This window comes from Xenopus laevis, chromosome 9_10S (assembly GCF_017654675.1).
Source record: "Xenopus laevis strain J_2021 chromosome 9_10S, Xenopus_laevis_v10.1, whole genome shotgun sequence".
Classification (NCBI taxonomy): Eukaryota; Metazoa; Chordata; class Amphibia; order Anura; family Pipidae; genus Xenopus; species Xenopus laevis.
In genome coordinates, this window is record NC_054388.1 from 108,012,952 (window position 1) to 108,036,419 (window position 23,468).

Below are 23,468 nucleotides of genomic sequence, written 5' to 3' on the forward strand. Positions count from 1 at the left end.
TGCCACATAGGCAGGCTGGATGATACAATGTGGGTTTGAACCCATAATCAGGCCACTATTACCGTATATACTCGAGTATAAGCCGAGTTTTTCAGCCCCCAAAATACGCTGAAAAACTCTACCTCGGCTTATACTCGGGTCAATCGCATAAACGGTCACCGGCGTCTAAGAATAGTCGCCGGCGCCTAAGAATAGTCGCCGGCGCCTAAGAATAGTTGCCGGCATCCAAAAACGAGACGCCGGCACCTCCAATGGGAGCAGAAACCCTTTTTGATTGAAACTTACCAGAAGCTGCTGCATTTCTCACCCTAGGCTTATACTCGAGTCAATAAGCTTTCCCAGTTTTCGGAGGTAAAATTAGGTTCCTCGGCTTATACTCGGGACGGCTTATACTCAAGTATATACGGTAGGTGCCACCTGGGAGTTGATATCCTCAGCGCCGGATTTCACTTCTGGGCGCCCCTAGGCCGCGCGGTCCGACCAGGCAGCCACGCGTTCCTAGCGCCCGCCTTCCCAGCGCGCCGGCGAAAAAACGCAGGGGCAGCTGGTGCAGTTGAACGGCGGCTGGGCGGCACGCCGCCCCTATTTCTTTGCCGCCCTAGGCCCGGGCCTATGCGGCCTTGCCGCAAATCCGGGCCTGGATATCCTCCCATGTATGGTCCTTTAGGCACAATCACCGGTCTTCTTTAAAAGCATTAATTATTGCTTTAAAACTTACACAGTTTTAAAAACGATTTCCTTTTTCTCTGCAATACGAAACCAGAACCTTGTCCTTGCTGGTAACTGAGCTGCATGAACATTGTTGGACTGGGACACCTTGGGCCCACTATAAACCTTAGACCAGGGGCTCACTCTCAGCCCTATATTCTTCCTCTTCTCACTCAACCTCTATTCTCCTAGTCTCTTTTCTTTACATACTTTAATCTATTATTCCATCTATTTAGCCTCTTTATTTTCAATCTCAATATAGGCCAAATATTTAGAAGCAGACACCTGGGCCCACCGGGAGCTTTCCTGGTATCCTGGTGGGCCAGTCCGACATGAATATATACTGGTGGCAAAATAATCCTATTGGGTTTATGGTTTACATTTTTTTTAACATTATGGTTATGGCTAATTACTTCAAGATCCCTTACCCAGGAAACCGTAGGTCCCAAGAAATCCCTATAACAGATCCTATACCTGTGAAATGTTTTCTTATTCACTGCAATAAAAAATCCTTTATGGAGATAGTGTCCCTTTAACCACTGCTCTCGGCAGAGCACAGTCAGTTCTCACCTATGTCATTTTGCGCCATTTCTTTAAGCACATCACGCGGTTCTTCTTATTAGAACGCACAGCCCCGCTTGGTCTCTCACAAATGTGATGCCTTGGCATGGCGCCTTCTGCCCTGCGGGAACTGCTAACATGTGGGACTTGAGTCAGATTATGACTTGAAGAATGAAAATGGGAATAGACTCTCTATTAGTGAAGCAGTAGCCCAAGTAATATTTAAAATTAAAATTAGCCAATGCATGTCCTAATAAAGATTTTTTAATTTTAAATATTACTTGGGCTACTGCTTCACTAATGGGGAATCTCTTCCCATTTTTGATTTATTCTGTTAAACGATGGATACCCCTTTGACTGGGGGTTTTCTGGGATGAGACCACTGTGTATATATTTTTTTCTGATATAAATTGGATTTATGATTTTCCTGTCTCAAGAGTAGAACCACACACACCACAGAAAAATGATATAACTACGACTTGCAGACAATTGAAAGGCTAGAGAACCACATGATAAAGCTCTGCCTGGCATTTGGTTCAATACAGATTGGCGCACACTTGCCCTGGACTATAGATTCTTTCCTTATTGCACACAACCCTGGCCTACGGCCCCAACCCGCTTAGCTATTGCATATACCTCCCCATAATCTTTATATCTGCCCTTTATTCACACAGCATTGAGTCTGTCATTGCACATGGCCGTGGATGAGCGCAGTGCTGTTTCTGCATAAATTATTATATAATCTCATTTGTATAAAAGTTCTGCCGAATAATTATGTGCTAAAGGGGATTGTTTTTCATAAATTGTTCTCCTCTGCCTCTGGGAAGTGGCTGTACTATTGCACCACTCCTAAAATTGCGGCCCTTGTAGTTTCACCATCCTGGCACTTCAGGGCCTCTACTCATGGCTGGTTTACCATCACGCTTAAGTCGTATCTTTCGGGTCTCTCTTGGATCCTGATGAAAGTAAATCTGGCACAGCTCCTTCTGTTTCTTTAGAGTAGCATGATCTGGGGTATACATCTCCTACAAAGACAAGAACAGATCAGCTTTATACAGACCTGACAGGGGAATGGAGTTCATAATTGTCTAGGTGAAGCAGGGCAGAGATTGGCTACTCACATCCCACTGTAGTTAGGATAATTAGGACCCCCCTACCACTCATCTGCAACAACGACTTGGACCAAAAAGGACCCCATACCACAAACCAACTTGGAAGCATAGGCTATTAACTACAGCCAATATAGATGAGATTGATAACAGGGGTCAGTCACAACCGGTAAAAGAAGTGACCAAATCATCCCTTTGTGCGCCAAATTCGATCTGTGGATTTGCCACGTGACTATAGAAATATAAGTATCCGCACAAACTCAGCTTAAAACTATATGGACTTTTGAAATCAAGTTAACAGCTTCTACTTATGAACTTTTAGTAATCAGAGAGTATTTTAAATTGAAATTGAAGGTGTATGAATTTTAATGAATTCTCTAATTAATCAACCTCCCTCCTAATTAATCAACTACAGCTATTTATCTATTTTTAGTTTTACATTTTGTGGAAGTTAATAAGGTAGGCCGGCCAAGTTTCCAATAGCTTGTATATCAGTATGGAGTGTTAATATTAATAAATCATTTTCTTAATTAAGTGAATACCATTTTAAGGCTTTAAGGTGGTAACGTGGAAAAGGTCCCACCTATTGGTATTGGAAGTTATATATAGTGCCCTAAAATGGACTATTGAAGTATTTTGGTCAGAGACAACCTACCTGGAAAAAGCATGATTATACTCCCAGTACACTAGAGAAGTCAGATCAGTGCCTTGCTATTTGCTGTAGCTCTATGGTGATGGGTGAGCTTACCTCTGGGTTCAAGGGTGGTGCAGCTGCTTATAGTTTGCAGATGTCACAGGTAAGGTTGCAACCTGGTCCTAATGTTATCAATAGGTAAAAAAGATAAATATATAGGCCGGTATTTTTTTTCAGAAAAGGTGGCAACCCTATTCACAGTTCACATACTCTCTGCAAACGGGGCACAATACAAAAAGCTCATAAAAACACAGTCTGTATTAGAGACACTAATTGCAGGAACAAACAAGATAAGGAACACTTATTCTACATTTCTTCAAAGGAACACAGATGGTTTGCCTATGGAAAACAATGGTTTTCTTGTGTTTGCAGTTATTAGGTTGATAAGGGACTGTTTCCAACGTACCTTCATTTTCTTCTGTTCCATACTGTGCTCTGCATACGGACCCAAGCAGTGTGAATGGAAATGGTGGAAACATGGCGTCTTGGTCAGTGAATCTCCCTCCTGTGGGTGGAATAAATAGATGGGAGATCTGTAGCTCAGGGTCACATATAGTCCCATTTCCACAGGTGAAAGATGGTGCACAAATCAATGAACCTCCCTCTTCAACTGCACCATCCAAACTTCTGAAGATAAACAGGACCAGATTTACATAGAGGGCACCCCTAGGCCCACTGTCATTCGTCGCCCGTGTCCCCTCTCCTTTTGTGCAAATTTTCATCATCAATGGGAAAATTTTAAAAATGATTGTATCTCCAGCGCATCCCCAGTGTTTTTGAACCAATGTGGGTGTCGTTGGGCAGCATGCCGCCCCCCTTAAATCCTGCCACCCTAGACCTGGGCCTAGGTGGCCTTTCCACAAATCCGGGCCTGAAGGTAAAACTCTCCCACTTTCTCACCTTGAAGTCATATAAGCAGATGACACAATGGCCACAGCAATATTACTGGCTGTCGGCATCTCCGTCCCTTTCTATGGAGCAAGAGATAAAGTCAGAGAAAACAATGATTCAACCATGTGATCTGTCGTGTCTAGCTGGTGCTGTTGGAACAACAAGAAGTCATATCAGTACCAAGAATATAACTGGTGCCTGGGTTCCTCTTGGCTCTGTTCATAGTGAGGCTATGTGCTTGTCCCTTTAAGTTGTAAACATCATGTTTTGACATCAGAATGTATCATTTATACTGTACGGATAGCATTTATAGTGGATCCGTGTGAAAACTAACTTAGGGTCACTTAGGGGTTATGTGACCCTAAGGCACAAGGCTACAGGCTGAGTTATACAGGGAACTCTGAGTATCACTCATGTATTATAAGGAATAATGTACCTCCTACTGTAAATGATAAGGATATTAGAAGTCACTGAGGGGTTGTTCTGTGACCATATAAAGGCACAAGGCTGCAGGCTGAGTTATACAGGGAACTCTGAGTATCACTTGTGTATTATAAGGGATAATGTACCCCCTACTGTAAATGATAAGGATATTAGAAGTCACTGAGGGGTTGTTCTGTGACCATATAAAGACACAAGGCTGCAGGCTGAGTTATACAGGGAACTCTGAGTATCACTCATGTATTATAAGGGATAATGTACCCCCTACTGTAAATGATAAGGATATTAGAAGTCACTGAGGGTTGTTCTGTGACCATATAAAGACACAAGGCTACAGGCTGAGTTATACAGGGAACTCTGAGTATCACTCATGTATTATAAGGGATAATGTACCCCCTACTGTAAATGATAAGGATATTAGAAGTCACTGAGGGGTTGTTCTGTGACTATATAAAGGGTGCAGGTCATAAACAGGTGGTGCATTATTCTTCAGTAATGCACTTGTCAGTGAGTCATGTGGCACAAATGACATTACTCAATACAAAATATCAGTGATTACATTACTAAGCACAGTTTAATACAGATCTATTTCACAGAATATTCTTGGTTCTTGTGCATTATATGCAGGTATCATATATTGTGGTTACCTAATTGTACCAGCCACACCCGACTATGCCATGCAAAGGAGAAACAGGCCATTACCAAAATAAATTAATCAAGTAAAGCATATTGGTGCTACCCAAGAAAATAAATCCTATTTTTAAATAGGGACGGTCTTCTATTTATGTTAATGAAACAGGACAGGGAAGTCTGGGAGATTATTACATGCTTACATTCCTTCTGCACATATCTGAATTTCTTTCCTTATTATAGACAGGATAATGTTTCAGTCTGAAGCTACTAGATCTCACCTCAATCATCTCCGACGCCTCGCTCAGCTACAGTGCGAAGAGAACTGACAATGCTGCATACGGAAAAATAGAGTTCTTGTTACGTCCAATCATGAAAGTTTGGGGAAATGTACATTATGGGGAATAATTGTTAACTGTCCATTAAATTCATTAGGTTGCAGTTAAAATAAAAAAAGGTTTAAACAGGAAGTTGTGGAATTGTGATGGCAGGATGGTATAGGTTTGGGATCCGTTATCTGGAAACCCGTTATCTGAATTACGTAATGGCTGACTCCATGTTATCCAAATATTCGAAATTATGAAAAATGATTTCCTTTTTCTCTATAATAATTAAACTGTAGCTTTTACTAGATCCCAACTAAGATATCAAGCTTGATACAAGACCGATAGCGGTCTGAAACGTTGCCAGGTGTATTGGGGTCTGAGCCCATGTCTCAATAAAGGCATTTTTAGAAAAGAAATCCATGATTGGTGCTGTCAATAATTTGAAAATTGTGACTGAACGGATACAAGGTGGAAACCGTTGGATGTGCACCAGGCTTAAGTAATTGGGAGGTTACGGGTGCTGACTAAGAAACCTGTATTTAATGTTTACATGATTTTAAAGTATGGAGATCCAAACTACAGAAAGATCCCTTATCCGGAAACCCCAGGTCCTGAGCATTCTGGATAACAGGTCCCATACCTGTACCAAAAGGAGGCACACGCATCAGACAAGCATTAGGGTAGGACTACACGAACGATTCCAACGCACTGTGACAAAACGCATGCGACTTGTTGCATGCGACAAAAATAAGGTAAGAGATAGAATTGTCGCATGGTATCACAGACGCTGCATCTGCATCCGACAGTCGTGTCGTGGAGGATTAACATGTTCAGCTGTCCTTATTAAACAGCACATTTATTACAATTATTATATACTTAAAGGAGACATATTCCCTATTGTATAAATGGCTCTTCTTATTTTTACATTTCCGACAGGTGATGCTTGCTGCTTTAGTAAGTAAAAGGGGTGGTTCACCTTTAAGGTAACTTTTAGTATGTTATAGAATGGCCAATTCTAAGCAACTTTTCAATTGGTCTTCAGTATTTATGTTTTATAGTTTTTGAAATTATTTGCCTTTTTTTCTGACTCTTTCCAGCTTTCAAATGGAGGTCACTGACCCCATCTAAAAAAACAAATGCTCTGTAAGGCTACAAATGTATTGTTATTGCTACTTTTTAACTACTCATCTTTTTTATTCAGGCCTCTCCTATTCATATTCCAGTTTCTTACGCAAATCAGTGCATGGTTGCTAGGGGGATTTGGACACTAGCAACCAGATGGCTGAAACTGCAAACTGGAGAGCTGCTGAATAAAAAGCTAAATAACTCAAAACTCAGTAACGTCAAAAAATGTTTTTAAAAAAAATTGGTTTGTATGTAGTGAGAAAAAAACACCAAGACACATTTAACTTTAAAATTACAAAGTCTATATTAAGAAATAACTTACCGATTATCCACTTGCACTCTTCTTCAGAAAAGGTGACAGGGCGACGATCCATCGTGCAGCGCTCGATTCTCCTCCCTGGCTATCTCCTATAGAAGGCAGGGAGGAGAAACCGAGCGCCGCACGATGGATTGTCGCCCTGTCGCCGTGTCCGAAGAGGAGCGCAAGTGGAGAATCGGTAAGTTATTTCTTAATAAAGACTTTGCAAATTTTCTTTTTTCGTTACGTAGAAACAATTTTTTTTTTTTTTTATGTTACTGGTCCTTTAAAGCTAATTAGATTTATTAGTATAAGAGGTCATTCTTTTTTAAATTGTAGGCCCAAATTGCACTGGTTTCTGTGCTGCCATGTAGTAATTATCTGTATTAATTACTAATCAGCCTGATATTGTGACATTTCTATTCTAAGGGGCATATTTATCAAGGGTCAAATTTTGAATTGAAAAAACTTCGAAATTCGAATTCAAAATTAAGTCAAAGTTTTTTTTTGGTCGAATAGGTCCATTTTTGATTGAATAGGTCCGTATGAATTGTAGGAATCGAAGCAATATCGCATTCGATCTAATTCGATTTGAAGTTCTTCCCAAAAAAAAATTTGATTTTTCACCAAGTCCACCAATTGACTCCAAATAGGTTCTAGGATGTCCCCCATAGGCTAAAACAGAAATTTGTCAGGTTTTAGATGTTGAATGGTCAAAGTCAAATTTTTAAAGAGACAGTACATAATAAATTTTGATATTCTAATTTTCTATTTTTTTTATCGAATTTGAACCGTTCCCTAGTCGAAGTACACAAAAAATAACTCGAAATTCGATTTTGTTTTTTTCATTCGAAAATTCACCCTGACATTTGATAGATCTGCCCCTATGTGTACTATATATTGTGATTGGGTCCCTAAGAAGTAGCTAGAAATGTTGTACATTATGGTTTATGCTTCTGTACCAGCCCAAGGCAACCACAGCCCTTTATCAGGGAAGATCTGTGTCTCCAAAGATGCCCCAGTAGCTCCCCATCTTCTGCTGATTCACTGCACATGCTCTGTACTGCTGTCACTTACTGAGCTTAGGGACCCACTCACAATATACAGTACACATAGAATAGAAATGTCACAATATAAGGCTGATTAGTAATTAATACAGATAATTACTACATGGCAGCACAGAAACCAGTGCAATTAGCATCGGAATGTAATAATCAGCAAACCTGTAGCATCAGTTTATATAACAGGGGAAGCTCATTTTCTGCTGGATAATTAGTGACGAGCCCTAAGCTTAGCTTCTCAACAGCCAATCAGAGCCCACTGAGCATGTGAGTGTCACAGACACTTTCCAAGATGGTGACCCCCTGTGACAAGTTTGAAGTCCTGGATCATTGCTGCCATTGACAAGCTCAAACTTTAGCCTCGTGCATTAAGTTCACTATATATATGATTGCATTTTTAGCCCTATTCATTTTTAGGGTTTAGTTCTCCTTTAAAATGATGTGGGAGCTTCACATTTTAAGTTTGCTTTACCATCCCTTGTCCCATTGTAGTACGTGACTCATTCAAAGGGAATGATGAGGAAGTAGGTGGAGCTGACAGTTGGAATGACTGATGGCAATAGGTGCTACACACACCTAAGGACAATATGATGGACAGGTAATATAAACATTCCTGTGTCCCCACTCCAGAGTGCACATAGCTCTCAGTATATAACTCACCTGTCTCCCCATCAGATCTGGAGTTCGCCAGGGTAAATAGATTTTGCACCTACAGCTACTGAATCAGGGATCTGGGAGAGGGAGAAAGGACAAGGTACAAGAAGATCCCGTTATTGTTTTTATAGAAGATAAAATGTTGACCATCCATTATATAGTGAATAAAGTACCCCCTCTTGTAAAATATAAGGATATTATAAGTTACCGAGGAGTTTCATGACCATATAAAAACACGAGGCCGAAGGCCAAGTGTTTTTATACAGGTCATGGAACTCCGACCTGTATTTCAGTGAGTCATGTGACAGAAATGACATCAGAACTCACCATTTATAACTGATGACATCAGAACTCACCGTTTATAAGGATATATTTTACAGGATATTCATGGCTTTTGTGTATTATATAGCAATAAAGCAAAAACCATATAATGAACTAATATAGAGGCAGGAATTAACACTTCACCACGCCCATATACCCACAATGCAGTGCAACTTTGGCCAAGAGGCGGAAGCATTCACTGATAGCAGTCATTGTATTTTAAGCAGCTTCCCAATATACATTCATTACACCCTGTCATTGGGTTTAAAGTTACAGTAGAACCCCCATTATACGTTTTTTCAGGGAACAAGAAAAAAAAATGGTGTAAAATCCATGAATATTCATTATGCATTTTATATTGGTGGGACCACAAAAAAAAAACTGTGTAAAATTAGGAAAATCTTAAAAAACAGTAACATCAAAAAAATAAAAGTGTTTTAAAATTATGAAAATATAAAGCACAATTGCCCTGCACTGCTAGATCTGGTGTCTTTGCTTCAGAAAATCTATTATAGTTTATAATTATAATTATGTGCAGCCATTCAAGCACAGGATACACAGTAGATAACAGATAAGTACTACTATAGTTTATATAAACAAGCTGCTGTGTAGCCATGGGGGCAGCCATTCAAGCACAGGATACACAGTAGATAACAGATAAGTACTACTATAGTTTATATAAACAAGCTGCTGTGTAGCCATGGGGGCAGCCATTCAAGCACAGGATACACAGTAGATAACAGATAAGTACTACTATAGTTTATATAAAAAAGCTGCTGTATAGCCATGGGGGCAGCCATTCAAGCACAGGATACACAGTAGATAACAGATAAGTACTACTATAGTTTATATAAACAAGCTGCTGTGTAGCCATGGGGGCAGCCATTCAAGTACAGGATACACAGTAGCTAACAGATAAGTACTACTATAGTTTATATAAACAAGCTGCTGTGTAGCCATGGGGGCAGCCATTCAAGCACATGATACACAGTAGCTAACAGATAAGTACTACTATAGTTTATATAAACAAGCTGCTGTGTAGCCACGGAGCAGCCATTCAAGCACAGGATACACAGTAGCTAACAGATAAGTACTACTATAGTTTATATAAACAAGCTGCTGTGTAACCATGGGGGCAGCCATTCAAGCACAGGAAACACAGTAGATAACAGATAAGTACTACTATAGTTTATATAAACAAGCTGCTGTGTAGCCACGGGGGCAGTCATTCAAGCACAGGATACACAGTAGATAACAGATAAGCTCTGAAGAATCCCATTGTATATTACAGAGCTTATCTTCTGTGTAACCTGAGCCTTTTCTCCTTTCAGTGGCTGCCCCCATTGCTACACAGAAGCTTGGTTCTGACACCTGAAACACAGAAGCCAGCTGAGTAACAGGCCTGGAAAAGATGACATTTACTGTGGTGTGACTGTATATTGGAAAGTTGCTTAAAATGACATTGTCTTTCATTAGGCAAATAAAGTTGGGTGGCATTCCCCTTCCTGAGTAAAAGAAGAGATTCAAAATGTATAGAATGTTGTAGAATGTCTAATTCAAAGCATTTTTACAATTGGTCTTAGTTGTTGAATGATTTGCCTTCTTCTTACAAATGGGAGTGGGGGGGCCCCATCTATTAAAGGATAAGTAAACCTTTAAAATAAGAGCGTGTAAAATTGATGAGGGGGCTAGTCTAAGAAATTTTGCAATTTACATTCATTATTTATTTTGTTTTTATTCCAAGATATTAAGGGATACATGTACTGTTAATATGAATGAATTTTTGAAAAAGGTTTCTAATTGTTTTCCTAAGCAGAAGAACATCAGAGCAGCCTCTTTCTTTCTCCTGACAACTTCCTTGACTACTTGGTGGTCAGACTGGTGGGAAACTGACCAGCAGGTGGCGCTGTTGTAATACAGTTCATTCATATTAAAAAGGACAAGTAACACAAATTTTTTACAGTACATGTATCCCTTAATTAAATCCCTTAAATTTTAACAGTACATGTATATCTAAATATCGTGGCATAAAAACAAAATACATAATGAATGTAAAAGACAAAAGTGCTTAGAATAGCCCCCTCATCCATTTTACATTCACTTATTTTAAAGGTTTACATAGGTGGGTAATCTGTAGAACAGTTCCCATTTCCTGTACTTTATGTTCATGGGCTGCTCTCTTTCCTATCGTCAGTGAGGGTGGAGCTTCAATGAGACTAAAGGACTAACTGGAGTTTATTCATTGCATTGATCTCAATTGGCAGGAGGTGCAGTAGCAGTTTAATGGTGTAAAAGGTCCCTCTTGTGGCCATAGATCCATCGAGCTGCTCTACTTTTCCAACAGTTATTATTGCAGTCAGAAACCCCTCTGTTTAGGTTGGGTACAGGCCTTGCTCCAAAGTCTGGCAATGGGGAGACACAGCCAATCAGGAGCAACAGAAACACCAGGGGTACAGGAGGAAATGTGGACCACCAACCACTATACATCACCTCTCTCCATCCCTATTAGTCTTGAGTCAATTCACACACAAAAATATGAATAATTCAATACTTTGCATGAGTCTTTATTCACCATGTACTCAGTACTCACCACTAGTGTCAAGTGTCTCGGGCATGAAGGGGGGCCGGCAGTGCTACAGTTTTGAAAGAGCTGGGCCCTCCCTTGGGAGCGCCGAAGCCTGTGGCCAGCCGAACTCCGAAAGCGTAGAAAAGACCCGGAGCCACAAAAGGAGGCGAAGTTGAGGTCCTGAAGCCACGAGTTCTACTGAACACCAATGTGTTTTTGTTTTTTTTTAATCCCGACCACCAATGTAGTATTTTAATAGAAAAAATATAGTATCCCAAAACGCTTCGCCCGCTTGGCTCAGGAAAAGGGTGCAACTTTCCTCGATCAGGTCACCAGTATCCTGATATCTGTAACTTGATTTGTAGAGAAATGAGGAGAGCACTCTGCAAGCAAATATGCTGTGGTTATCTTTTTATTGCTTGACTACTTGTACACGACATGTTTCGGGCCTATATGCCCTTTATCAAGTGTTACAAAAAAACCAAGTAACACTTGATAAAGGGCATATAGGCCCGAAACATGTCGTGTACAAGTAGTCAAGCAATAAAAAGATAACCACAGCATATTTGCTTGCAGAGTGCTCTCCTCATTTCTCTACAAATCAAGTTGTAGTATTTTAATACTCTATAGGCCCCTGCCACCAATGTTTTTTTAAAAAATATTTTTGGGGCCCCAATTCTTTTTTAACTTGTAAGGGGGGGACCTGGAGCCAATGCTTTTTTTTTTTAAAACTAATAAGGGGGCCCTGACCATCAATAGCTTTTTGTAACTCGTGTGTGGGGGGGGGGTCACTTTTTTAGCGCTGATGTCTGTGTGGTCTTTGAACTGTGAAGTTGAGTGGGCGGGGTCAGGGGCGGGGCTTGGGCGCCAGGGTGGGCGGGGCCCATGATTTCTTACGGCGGCCCTGATTATTGGTATAAATGTGTTGTATCACTTTAAAGGACAAGAAAGCAGCTCTAGTCTATCTACATAAGGACTGGTTCACCCAAATAGCGCAAATGCCTATTACTCGTCTACACCGTGAAACTTTCAAGAAGCTTTTTTTGGAGAGAAAAAAAATGACCAGTCACTTGTCACCCTTCTCCCGCTATCGCTTCCGTCTCTATCCAGTGACGTCAGAAGCAGTTACCAGGCGACCGAGCGAAGACGCTAGTGACGGAATTTCCGCCCCAGAGCGGAAGCAGCCGTTATTTAAACCTTGGCAGGAAACGGAGGGAAGCGCAGTGAAGGGTTCAGGTAGGAATAATGCGGTTTTGTAAAAACGACTAATTGGCGATTATGTTTCTTGTTGGTTTGGCGTTGGGGCTTCAGTTACAGTGACCATGGGACGGACTGGATGTCATTCACTACTGGGGCTCATTCATTATCACCGGCTACATTTGATCCTGAACAATAACCTGCAGCAGAGGCTAATTATATATTAGTTGTGGCAGGGCAACAGGACATTGCATTTTAATTACGTTAAAAGACTTATTTCTGCTGGCATTTATAGGGTTAATCCGTCTCCAGTGTTTATACTGGCATGCCTGGGGTTAATGCAATGCTCTGCTTCCACCTCCTCCAGTGATTATACTGGCATGCCTGGGGTTAATGCAATGCTCTGCTTCCACCTCCTCCAGTGATTATACTGGCATGTCTGTTAATGCATGCTTCTGCTTCCACCTCCTCCAGTGATTATACTGGCATGTCTGGGGTTAATGCATCTGGCATGTCTGGGGTTAATGCAATGCTCTGCTTCCACCTCCTCCAGTGATTATACTGGCATGCTGGGGTTAATGCAATGCTCTGCTTCCACCTCCTCCAGTGATTATACTGGCATGTCTGGGGTTAATGCAATGCTCTGCTTCCACCTCCTCCAGTGATTATACTGGCATGTCTGGGGTTAATGCAGTGCTCTGCTTCCACCTCCTCCTGCATGTCTGGGTTAATGCAATGCTCTGCTTCCACCTCCTCCAGTGATTATACTGGCATGTCTGGGGTTAATGCAGTGCTCTGCTTCCACCTCCTCCAGTGATTATACCGGCATGTCTGGGGTTATGGTGGACACCTGGCTAGTATATGTTCCATAAAAATAAAGCAGATCTATTTCCTTGGCTAATATTCACTGACCTGTACCCAGTGTTTGCTGCATAGTGTAGTTTTCGTTTAAAGGAGAATTCAACCCTAACGTTAGAAAACCTACCCCCTACCCTGCATAGACCCCCAGCCTAAGTGTTACCCCTGGACAAATGCCCCTAACATTTTACACCTCGGTGCAGATTCAGGCATCGGAGTTTACGGGAGCCATCTTCAGCCGCTTCGGTGATCTTTGGAATGAGACTGGTGCTTCGAGAATATCCGTGAGTTTAGGCGCATGCGCAGTTGTCGCAAAACAAAAAATTGCTCCAACTGTGCACGCGCCACCACGCCAGTCTCGTTCCGAAGAGAAGAAAATGGCGCCCATGAACTCCGATGCCTGAATCTGCACCGAGGGGTCAGTAAAAAGTTAGGGGTATTTGCCTAGGGTAACACTTAGGCTGGGGGAGGAGGAAGGGGGTTCTATGTTGGGTAGGGTTTTGTTTTTTTTTTAACTTTAGGGTTCAATTCTTGAAATTCTAAATAAGTCTTCTCTATAGATTAAAATGTGTTACTCTTAGCAATCAGTGGAGCCAAAGGCAGTGATGCATCCAGGCCCTGGACCAGTGGTGGAACTACTGGGGGAGCAGGGGGTGCGAGCGGGCCAGGGCCCGCACCCCCTCGGGGCCCCCCGGCAGTCCGTTCGCCGCTGAAAATGCGGCCGTACGGAGGGGGCGGGGCCCGGCTGCACGTCACGCACGTAACCCCCTCTAGGATTGCTACTGCCCTGGACCCCAGCTGTCCTAAGTACATCCAGTATCACAACTTCAGATGATCCACATTATTCTAAGTATGGCCTATTAACATTAATATGTTTGCCTTTACAGTGATTCCTGAGGCCTCAGCATGTCACTTCGAGACAGGCAGTTCAGGGAGGAACCTTCAGAGAATGCCCTGCCATTGGATAGAAACCACTTCAGACCTTCCACAGAGTATGACCAATCGTATGAGCCCCTGGAAGCGTCGGGGCAATCTGGTGACAGCGATTTGGTCTCTGAGTATGCACAGGGCAATATGTCTGTAACGGTCTCAGAAGAGGAGCTGCGTCATGAGCTTTCTCTGTTGGGCTTCTCTTATGTTCCCCGCCAGAGGCTTCTGGAATTCAAGAAAGATCTAGAGCGTCTGATGAATCGGGGTAGTGCGGCAGCATCCCCAGAAACATCAAGGCTGGAAAATGAGAGCCTTGATGATTCAACCAACACACCACCACCTCTCCCTATTGAAACAAGTGCCTGGCATCAGACCTCAGCCTGGCCTACCACCACCTCGACCTCCAGCAAAGAATGGGACAATCAACAGAGAAACCAAGACTCTTACACTAAACACACAGTGAGCCTGGGGGGAAATGTTCAGGCAACAAAGAAAGCACCGCAAATAACTCGTAAAGTGCTGCGTAGAAAAAGTGATGGACAGACGCATGTAAGCGACGAGTCCTTCCTTTACTCCGAAACCGAGACAGAAGAGGAGGATACTGGGAGCTCCATTGTGGACTTTCGCTCAGAATCTTCTGGCCGCTCCTCGGCTAGCTGTGCCAAATCCTTCATCCGCCCTCCCCTGTATTCTCTCCTGGATCAGTACCGGCAGCGCTCAGATCCTGTTGGCCGGTACCAGGAGTATAAACAAAAGTGGGACGCCTTACAGGGAGCACTAGAACGGAACAGAAAGGAACTTCGCTGGGGGATCAGGGAGCAGATGATGTCTGCGCCCCCCCAGCCTGCTGCTCGCTCTGTTCTACTACCCAACACATACGTCATCCCCACAGATAAGAAAAGGTACGCCCTGCGCTGGGCTGTCCGACGAGACCTGGTAAATGGGGTGATGCCCCGGGGGAGCTATTCTTAGGGTAACCCCAAAGCTTTGTGTGTATGTGTGAAGAAAAGAGTGCACTTTTCTGTGTGTTTTTAAAAACTGTATTTTAAATAAAATCACGCTTTCCGAACAGTTTCATGTGCTTTGTTTTCATCATTCAAAAAGACTCTACTGACTTTACGCATGATTTGGTGTTGATTAAAAAAAACGCACCATAGAGTCAATTTAGGGTCAACATTGTTGCTCCTCTGCGGTGCAAAGTCATTAAAAGGTTCACAGTGCCTCTCCAACATGAATCCGACCCCCTGCCTTGATCTGGAACTTGACATGAAGAGGGCCTTCAAAGATAAGCACAAACTAACCTTAGCGAAGGGACAACCCTTGGGCGAGTTTAACTTTGGTTCCAAAGTTAAACTCGCCCAAGGGTTGTCCCTTCGCTAAGGTTAGTCCTTCAGGCCCATACTGATCTGTATAGCTGTAGTCGTGGTACTTTCCTTTCATGTGGCGTGAGCAGTTGGTTCGCAGGTCCTAGGCAGAGAAAGAAGAGTGAACTGAGACATTTGACCAAGATTTTGGTGCGCCCATGGTCTACACTAACGGTCAGTAGTAGCCAAACCTGTCATAACACAGGCAGATAGTTTTGGGGAATTATCAGCCAGTTTCAGCCACTGCATGAGGCCAAATTAATGGGCTTACTGACTGGGTTCTAAATGGGGCTCATTTCAATATTAGTAGTTTGAACAATCCAGTTGGCCAAGGCCAGCGTCTGTATGTGAGCAAACTTTTTCAATTCCTGGGTCTGTAGCAGGAGTACAGGTATGTGGGAAAGGGAGTAAGGGTTGGTATTAAAGTGGGATTGGAGTACTTCACAAAGCACAAGACGCTGTCTATAAATTAGTTAAATTTGGGGAAATGCTACAGCATAAATATCATCGTTACCTGGTCCCCATAGATTCGGATGGATGCGACATTCGTTGCTCTCACCGCTGTTACTGAGAAGAAGCCAAACTGCCACTGGCCACTAAGTACCACACGTTCATTCTGACAGAAGAGACGGGGTATCCAGTGGGCAATGTGAGGACTTACAGACAACAGTTCCTGAAAGGGAACGACATTATATGTGCATACACATAAACAAAATAATTGTGCATCTGATGATATTTTCCCCCAAATAAGTTAAGTTTTGAAAGTCCCATTTTTACCCACAATGCAATGTTTCTCAAGAATATGGCAAAAATGTACATTTTGGCCATAAAATCCAGGTGTGTAGATTTGGGCAAAATTTATGTTATGCTCCTTGGGGCTTAATGTGGTTACTGTACCTGGTAAGTGCATCCGATGCTGGACATTCCAGTCTGTTGGGGAATGGAATCAATGATAATCACCAGTTGCTAAATATATGGCATGGTGGAAGATCCGGCTGGAGGACCTGACGCCTAACTGCTGCAGGAATCGCAGGGCTGGGAATAGAGGAATGAGATATTAGACTTTAGGGTAGGGATGCACCAAATCCAGAATTCGGTTAAAGTTTTCAGCAGGATTCGGATTCAGCCAAATCCTTATGCCTGTCTGAACCGAATATGAATCGGCATATGTAAATTAGGGGCGGAGAGGGTAATCACTTGACTTTTTGTCACATAACAAGGAATTAAAAATGTTGTTTTCCCCACACTTTCCTTTCCCACCCCTAAAATGCATATGCAAATTAGGATTCCGTTCAGTATTCGGCCTAATCTTTCACAAAGGATTCAAGGATTCGGCCATATCCCAAAAAGTGTATTCGGTGCTTCCCTACTTGAGGTTTGATAGTTATATAAGTGGTGCTGCATCTGGCATTTAGTCCTTAACTAAATCTGGCATTGGGCTTGTCAGATAAATGAGAGAATGATCACCATCTGGTGTTAGAGGACAGACCTTGAGGGATCACATTGTGGCTAGACATTGGAGAGCCACTGCATCTATTTGCAGCTAAAAAGAACTGCACATAAAAGGAATTCACAGCACAACTCTTATATGTAAATACACTGGACCCCAGAAGAACCTTGGACGGGCCCAAATTTTAAAGAGACATTTTGTGTAAAACATACCTCCCAACTGTCCCTTTTTCGGAGGGATAGTCCCTCTTTTGACAGCTCAACCCGCAGTCCCTCATTTGTACTGGAAAGTCCCTCTTTTCTCTGCACTGAACAGCCAGAAAAAGAAACAAAGTTTCTCACTTAATTGGCTTTTAGCAGAGAGCCAAGAACAGCTAACAGGTGCAAATAAGATACTTTGTAACAATTTTGAGACACAAAAACAAAGTTTAGATAAGGAGAAATATTTTCAAACTTTCATAACCTGCCAAATTTTGTAAAACAAACATGGTAACTAGGGGGTGTGGCCACAGAAAGGGGTGTGGTCAAAAAATTGCTGCGCTACGTGCGGGAAAAAACATTTTGTCCCTCTTTTTACTTCCAAAATGTTGGGAGGTATGTGTAAAAAAAAAAATAATAATAATAAATCGGAGCTCCCGATAGGTGTTGTCTGCTCCCGGTCTGTGTGTCAAATGAGGAGTGGGCGTGTCCTAACGGTCCCGGCCAGAAGCCCAGTAGGAGGGGGACAGCCAATCACAGCCCTGCAGTCAAACACAAGCACAGACAGGCTTCAGTTCCCTGTCAGGTCCTGCTAGCTGCTGATTGGTTCCTGTCCTACAGTGCAGTGAGCTGAGAACACCGCCTGGGAATTCAGGGAGCAGCAAGTGGAAGGGAGGGATTATTAGGGTTTTTTGCAGAAACATTCAATAAATCAGTCTGAAACATTACTTTTTTTAACCACAATTCTTCTATATCTAAATGAGTATAACGGACTGCTACATTCTTAATTTTTTTATCTCAGTGGGCCCAGCATTTAAAGACACAGTGACTCCCTTCATTAGGAATGATGTTCCCTGGCAGCGCCACACTGACCTGACCAGGTTTCGAAGAGTCCAAAAACCAGAATCACATTTCAGGTCTGATCTGATGTCCTTCCTTGTCCAATGGCAGAGCTGATGGTGCAGAATTCACAATGAATTGCCCTAAGATCTGTCTCTGCCGCATCCACTACCCTGTCCCAGAGGCAGAAGCAGCTGATTAATAACAGGCCTGGAAGAAGCAAGCAAGCATGGAGTGCTGCCCTGCATGCATGTCAAATCTCGCCCTGTCCAGCCATCCTCGATAACCATCATCGAAGTTCTGGCGGGCTTGGGTGCGATCGCACTCCCGCAGCCCTGGTAGTTGCGCCACTGGGCAAAACTTAGTCTCTGCGTCAGATATATAATGAAGCAATAGAATTCTTCATGAATCAGATGCAATTTGAGTGTAGGAATGGACAGATATGGGATGACTTTGACGCCGTTGGCCAGGTTAATTATATTGCAATATATGGACAAACAATTCCTGTTTTTGTTTAAAGGGTACGTGGGTTTTTTTTGTTTTTTTTTGCTTAAGGCACAAAATATCTCAATGTCTTAAATGTATCTTTAATGGGTTGAGTGCAGAGGACTTCTTGTATTTGTCTGAAAATGTATCATTATTACTAAAGGGGTAAACATTTGAAAGTTTGCCTCACACAAGTGAAATAACTATGTCACATGAACTATACAGCTGTATGGCAAGATACATGTGGAGTATCAATGAGTATAGTTGACATACAACAATGGCGCACTTACAATCATAAGTGCAGTACACTAAGCGCACACAGTGCAACATGGCCTGCCTGTGTCCTGCACTCACCTGTACTTCTCACCTGGACCCATAACACCTCCGTAGCACCATTGCGTTTTTCTGAATAAGGTAGAAGGTGGGGAGTGAACACGCAAACAAAAGTTGAACATTTCCAGGTCTCAGTCTGCGTTCACTTCCACCTGCACACAGCTAATTGCTTGCAAATGGAATGATTTAATAGGTGCTAGAATATGGAAAGCTCACACTTACCACTGTGTTTTGGAATACACATATGTACCTCTATATCCAAAGCATGCTTCTGAAAGTAACAAAAGCAGGGACAGAGTTGACAAAGTTGATGGCAGCTTTTGGCATTGCAGCTTGTGCAGCAGCACGTTTGCCTTTTATTTTTATTTTTTTTATTTTTACCCCTCTCAGAGAGAACCAGGGATTCCCACAAGAAAATAAACAGTTAACATACTGACCAATTTAAACAACCTGTGCTTGTGCACAACTGGTACTTGCGTCTTGCTGTAAAGTAAGAAGTGAAGAGAAAGAAAGGCGACTGCTAGGAAAGTAGAAGCAGCGGGTACTGAATTCTTTGGTCGATTCAAGCTTAGCCTGGCGCCAAAACAGCACTAACGTTTTCGTAGCGTCGGCAAGTGGAGCGCAGAGATGACTTAAGAAGGCAAAAATGCCGTTACAGTTAAGCCAATACTTACGCCCTGGCCTCGACAGCCTAAGCACAGAACGCTGCTAAACATGCTATGAACTTAAATTAGATACATCAGAGGCAGTTAAATAGACAGGGCCAGGCAACTGATTCATTGCTGGAGTTTTGTTTCTCAAGTAAAGTCCAAAAGCTGTGCTTAGCAAAAGAACGGCAATGCCGCTGCTTGCAGCGCCGGATTCGTTGGGCGGGTGCCCCTAGGCCGTGCGCCCCGCGCGTTCCTAGCGCCCGCCCACACTACCGCGAGCTGGCGCAAAAGCAGGCTCCTCACAGAGCGGCTGGGCGGCATGCCGCCCCCAAAAACTTGCCGCCCTAGGCCCGGGCCTATGTGGCCTCGCCACAAATCCGGGCCTGGCTGCTTGGGAGACGCTGCTCCTGGTCTGGTCACTTTTTTTTACTGTTCCTCTTTACCAGGAGACATCAAAGGCATGGAAAGCTTCCTCCGGGCCGCTGAAGGGCATTAAGTTACCCCAGGCTGGCTGTTGCCCCCTCCTTCCTGCGCTCCTGCCCAATATCTCCGGGCAGTGCCTAGGCACGGTGTTCAGGAGGAAGCGGCAGACAGTGGCGTTGACCCAGGAGGAGCCCAGTGAAAAGGTGCGGTACCTGGGCAGAGCGGTGACCTTGTGGGGTGGGCACGAGAGGAGGGCTGCACGGCAGAGTCAGTAAGGCAAATCTGGGAGAGGAGCAAGGGTGGAAGCCGGGGCCCCACGGAGAAGCTGTCGGTGATTAGTGAAAGCATCAGAGTGTGTGTCCCCCCCCCCCGGGAAGGGCAGCAAAGCCACCGACACTTACCATCTGCACCAAATCACTCCCTGCGGTACCGACAGCGCCCACCACCCCCTGCTCCTCTGCTGCTGGTTGCTCACGCATGACGTCTGGCAGGGCCCAGGTGCGGATTTGCGCACGCCCGGACTTCTGGCGGGCCCCGAGGGGGTGCGGGCCCCGGTGCAATCACACCTCCTGTACCCCTGGTAGTTCCGCCACTGGACAAGAACCAATCAGCAGTTAGCAGGATCTGATAAGGAACTGAAGTCTGCCTGCGCTTGTGTGACTGCAGGGCTGTGATTGGCTGTCCCCGTCCTTCTGTACTTCTGGCAGGGACTATTAGGACACGCCCACCTCTCACTTGAAACACAGACAGGGACTAGAGAACATCTATAGGGAGCTCCAATAAAGGGGCTGTTGTTTAAAGATAATATTCATTTTTAGCACCATGTAAAAGCCACATCATATATTTCTTATAATTGCCTACAAAATTAGGGTTCTTTCATTTCTCTTATATGTCTCCTTTAAATGAGACATATAAATAAATAAATAAGAATGTGCTAGTGCATTATGTGGTTTTACATGTAAAAGGAATATGCTTAAAAAAAAGTTATTTTTTTGTTTTTTTGTTTCTTTTTTGTGGTTTTTTTTTTTTTCTTTCTGGTTACTTTATTGAAAATATATGGCAAATCCCTACTAGCCCTGCCCATCTGCTCCACTAGCTGCTCCCTGAATTCCCAGGCTGTGCAGGGGAGCCGGCAGCACTCAGCTCACTGCACTGTAGGACAGGAACCAATCAGCAGCTAGCAGGACCTGACAGGGAACTGAAGCCTGTCTGTGCTTGTGTGACTGCAGGGCTGTGATTGGCTGTCCCCCTCCTACTGTGCCTGACAGTGATTTCCCTGGGTAGATACTGAAAGTGGCCACAAGGTGGGCAACATTGAGCTTCCATTCCAATTGGTGATTTGCAGCTAAAAGAACTGCACATAATATTAATCCACAGCACAACTCTTATATGTAAATACACTGGACCTGAGAAGAACCTTGGATGGGCCCAAATTTAAAAGACATTTTCTGTAAGAATAAATAAATAAATAAAAATAAGAATGTAGCAGTCCGTTATAAAAAGAAGGCAATTCAAAAACTTTAAAAAATAAATAATGAAGACCAATTGAAAAGATATATATAAAATATACTGAAAGTTAACTTAAAGGTGAACCTCCCCTATAAGGTCAGTCAAAGCTACTCACTCTCATTATAGGTTCATGCAATAAAGGCACAACATTTGCACTAAGTCTAGTAACCAATAGGAACAAATATTTACTAGTCACCCGATCAAAAGCAAATGTCTATGGATTACTATTATCCAGGGCTGCCAGGGGCCCCATGGAGGTGGGTGGGGCAAGAGACGTGCAGAACAAGCTTACCAGGCATTGTATGATCCTCCTGCATGTGCCTGAGCTCTAACTAACAGATTCCCTTTAAAGGGGCTGCTCACTTTTTGGTAACCTTTTAGTATTGCTTGTTTTTATTACTCATCTTTCTATTTAGGCCTTTCCTATTCATATTCCAGTCTCTTGTTCAAATCGGTGAATGGTTGCTAGGGGAATTCAGAACCTAGCAACCAGATGGCTGGAATTACAAACTGGAGAGCTGCTGAATAAAAAGCAAATAAATAACTCCAAAACATCAGAATATCACTCTCTACATCATACACAGGCACTAGCAGAGAATGCCTCCATGTGCCATAGCCTGAAGGAGCCTGTCCCAGGTGTGCAATAGGGATAAGGATAGGGCCACACATGTGACTATTTCATCCAATCAAGAGCCACTTGGATAGGTCAGCTGATGCGGCTCTGTCTGATAAGGCAGTTAGCTATGTGAGTGCATTGAGTTCACAGGTGGTGTTTAGTGGAGGAAGATACAAAAATATAATCCAAGATAAAGAACAAACACTTTGCTCCCAGTCCAACTCTTTTCATTGTGTAAATGAGTTCAGAGAGAGATAGATGATAGATAGATAATAGATAGATAGATAATAGATATATAAATAGATAGATAGACAGACAGACAGATAGATAGATAGATAGATAGATAGATAGATAGATAGATAGATAGATAGATAGATAGATAGATAGATAGATAGATAGATAGATAGATAATAGATAGATAGATTATTGATAGATAGATAGATAGATAGATAGATAGATAGATAGATAGATAGATAGATAGACAGACAGACAGATGATAGATAGATAGATAGATAGATAGATAGATAGATTATTGATAGATAGATAGATAGATAGATAGATAGATAGATAGATAGATAGATAATAGATAGATAGATAGATAGATAGATAGATAGATAGATAGATAGATAGATAGATAGATAGACAGACAGATAGATAGATAGGTAGACAGATAGATAGATAGATGATAGATAGATAGATAGATGATAGATAGATAGATAGATGATAGATAGATAGATAGATAGATAGATAGATAGATAGATAGATGATAGATAGATAGACAGACAGATAGATAGATAGGTAGACAGATAGATAGATAGATGATAGATAGATGATAGACAGATAGATGATAGATAGATAGATAGAAAGATAGATAATGGATGGATAAAGAGAGAGAGCGAGAGAGAGATGATAGATAGATGATTGATAGATAGATAACAGATAGATAGGTGCACACTGAACATTTGCTTCATCCTGGAAGAAAAAACAGAGATGTCCTTCTGTAAACCCTCAAGACAAATGATATGAATGTAACATTGCTCATAGCACTTTTTTTTCAGGATAAATAATAATAGTAAATTTGAAATGGCACCACCTGCTGTTCATATGGTAGACACAGCCACAGCAGGCAGAAAATTCATTTAGTGAGAAAGGGAAGGTCTCGTGATGTTGCTCTGCTTAGAACTGATCAGAGAAACATCATATAACTCCTCTGCTCCAGCTCACTCATTA

At 42.6% G+C, this 23,468-nt stretch overlaps 1 protein-coding gene and 1 long non-coding RNA gene across 2 annotated transcripts; one reads left to right on the forward strand and one right to left on the reverse strand.

Annotated features, from left to right (window-relative positions):
- Positions 1-1,914: 1,914 nt before the first annotated feature.
- Positions 1,915-11,819, reverse strand: LOC108702436. The gene is made up of 6 exons (XR_001933280.2): positions 11,410-11,819; positions 8,505-8,575; positions 5,316-5,368; positions 3,973-4,043; positions 3,479-3,577; positions 1,915-2,294 (listed from the first exon to the last, which is right to left on the reverse strand). It is a non-coding gene; the product is annotated as an uncharacterized LOC108702436 (long non-coding RNA).
- Positions 11,820-12,470: 651 nt separating this feature from the next.
- hyls1.S (centriolar and ciliogenesis associated S homeolog) lies at positions 12,471-15,441 on the forward strand. Its single transcript, XM_018239355.2, has 2 exons — positions 12,471-12,621; positions 14,328-15,441. The coding sequence occupies exon 2, from the start codon at positions 14,347-14,349 to the stop codon at positions 15,340-15,342; it is 996 nt and encodes a 331-aa protein (XP_018094844.1). The 5' UTR covers positions 12,471-12,621; positions 14,328-14,346; the 3' UTR covers positions 15,343-15,441.
- The last annotated feature ends 8,027 nt before the right edge of the window (positions 15,442-23,468 follow it).

Bases quoted from the DNA above. Each gene is read 5' to 3' on its own strand.
- hyls1.S (XM_018239355.2), top strand. From the start codon at position 14,347: ATGTCACTTCGAGACAGGCAGTTCAGGGAGGAACCTTCAGAGAATGCC.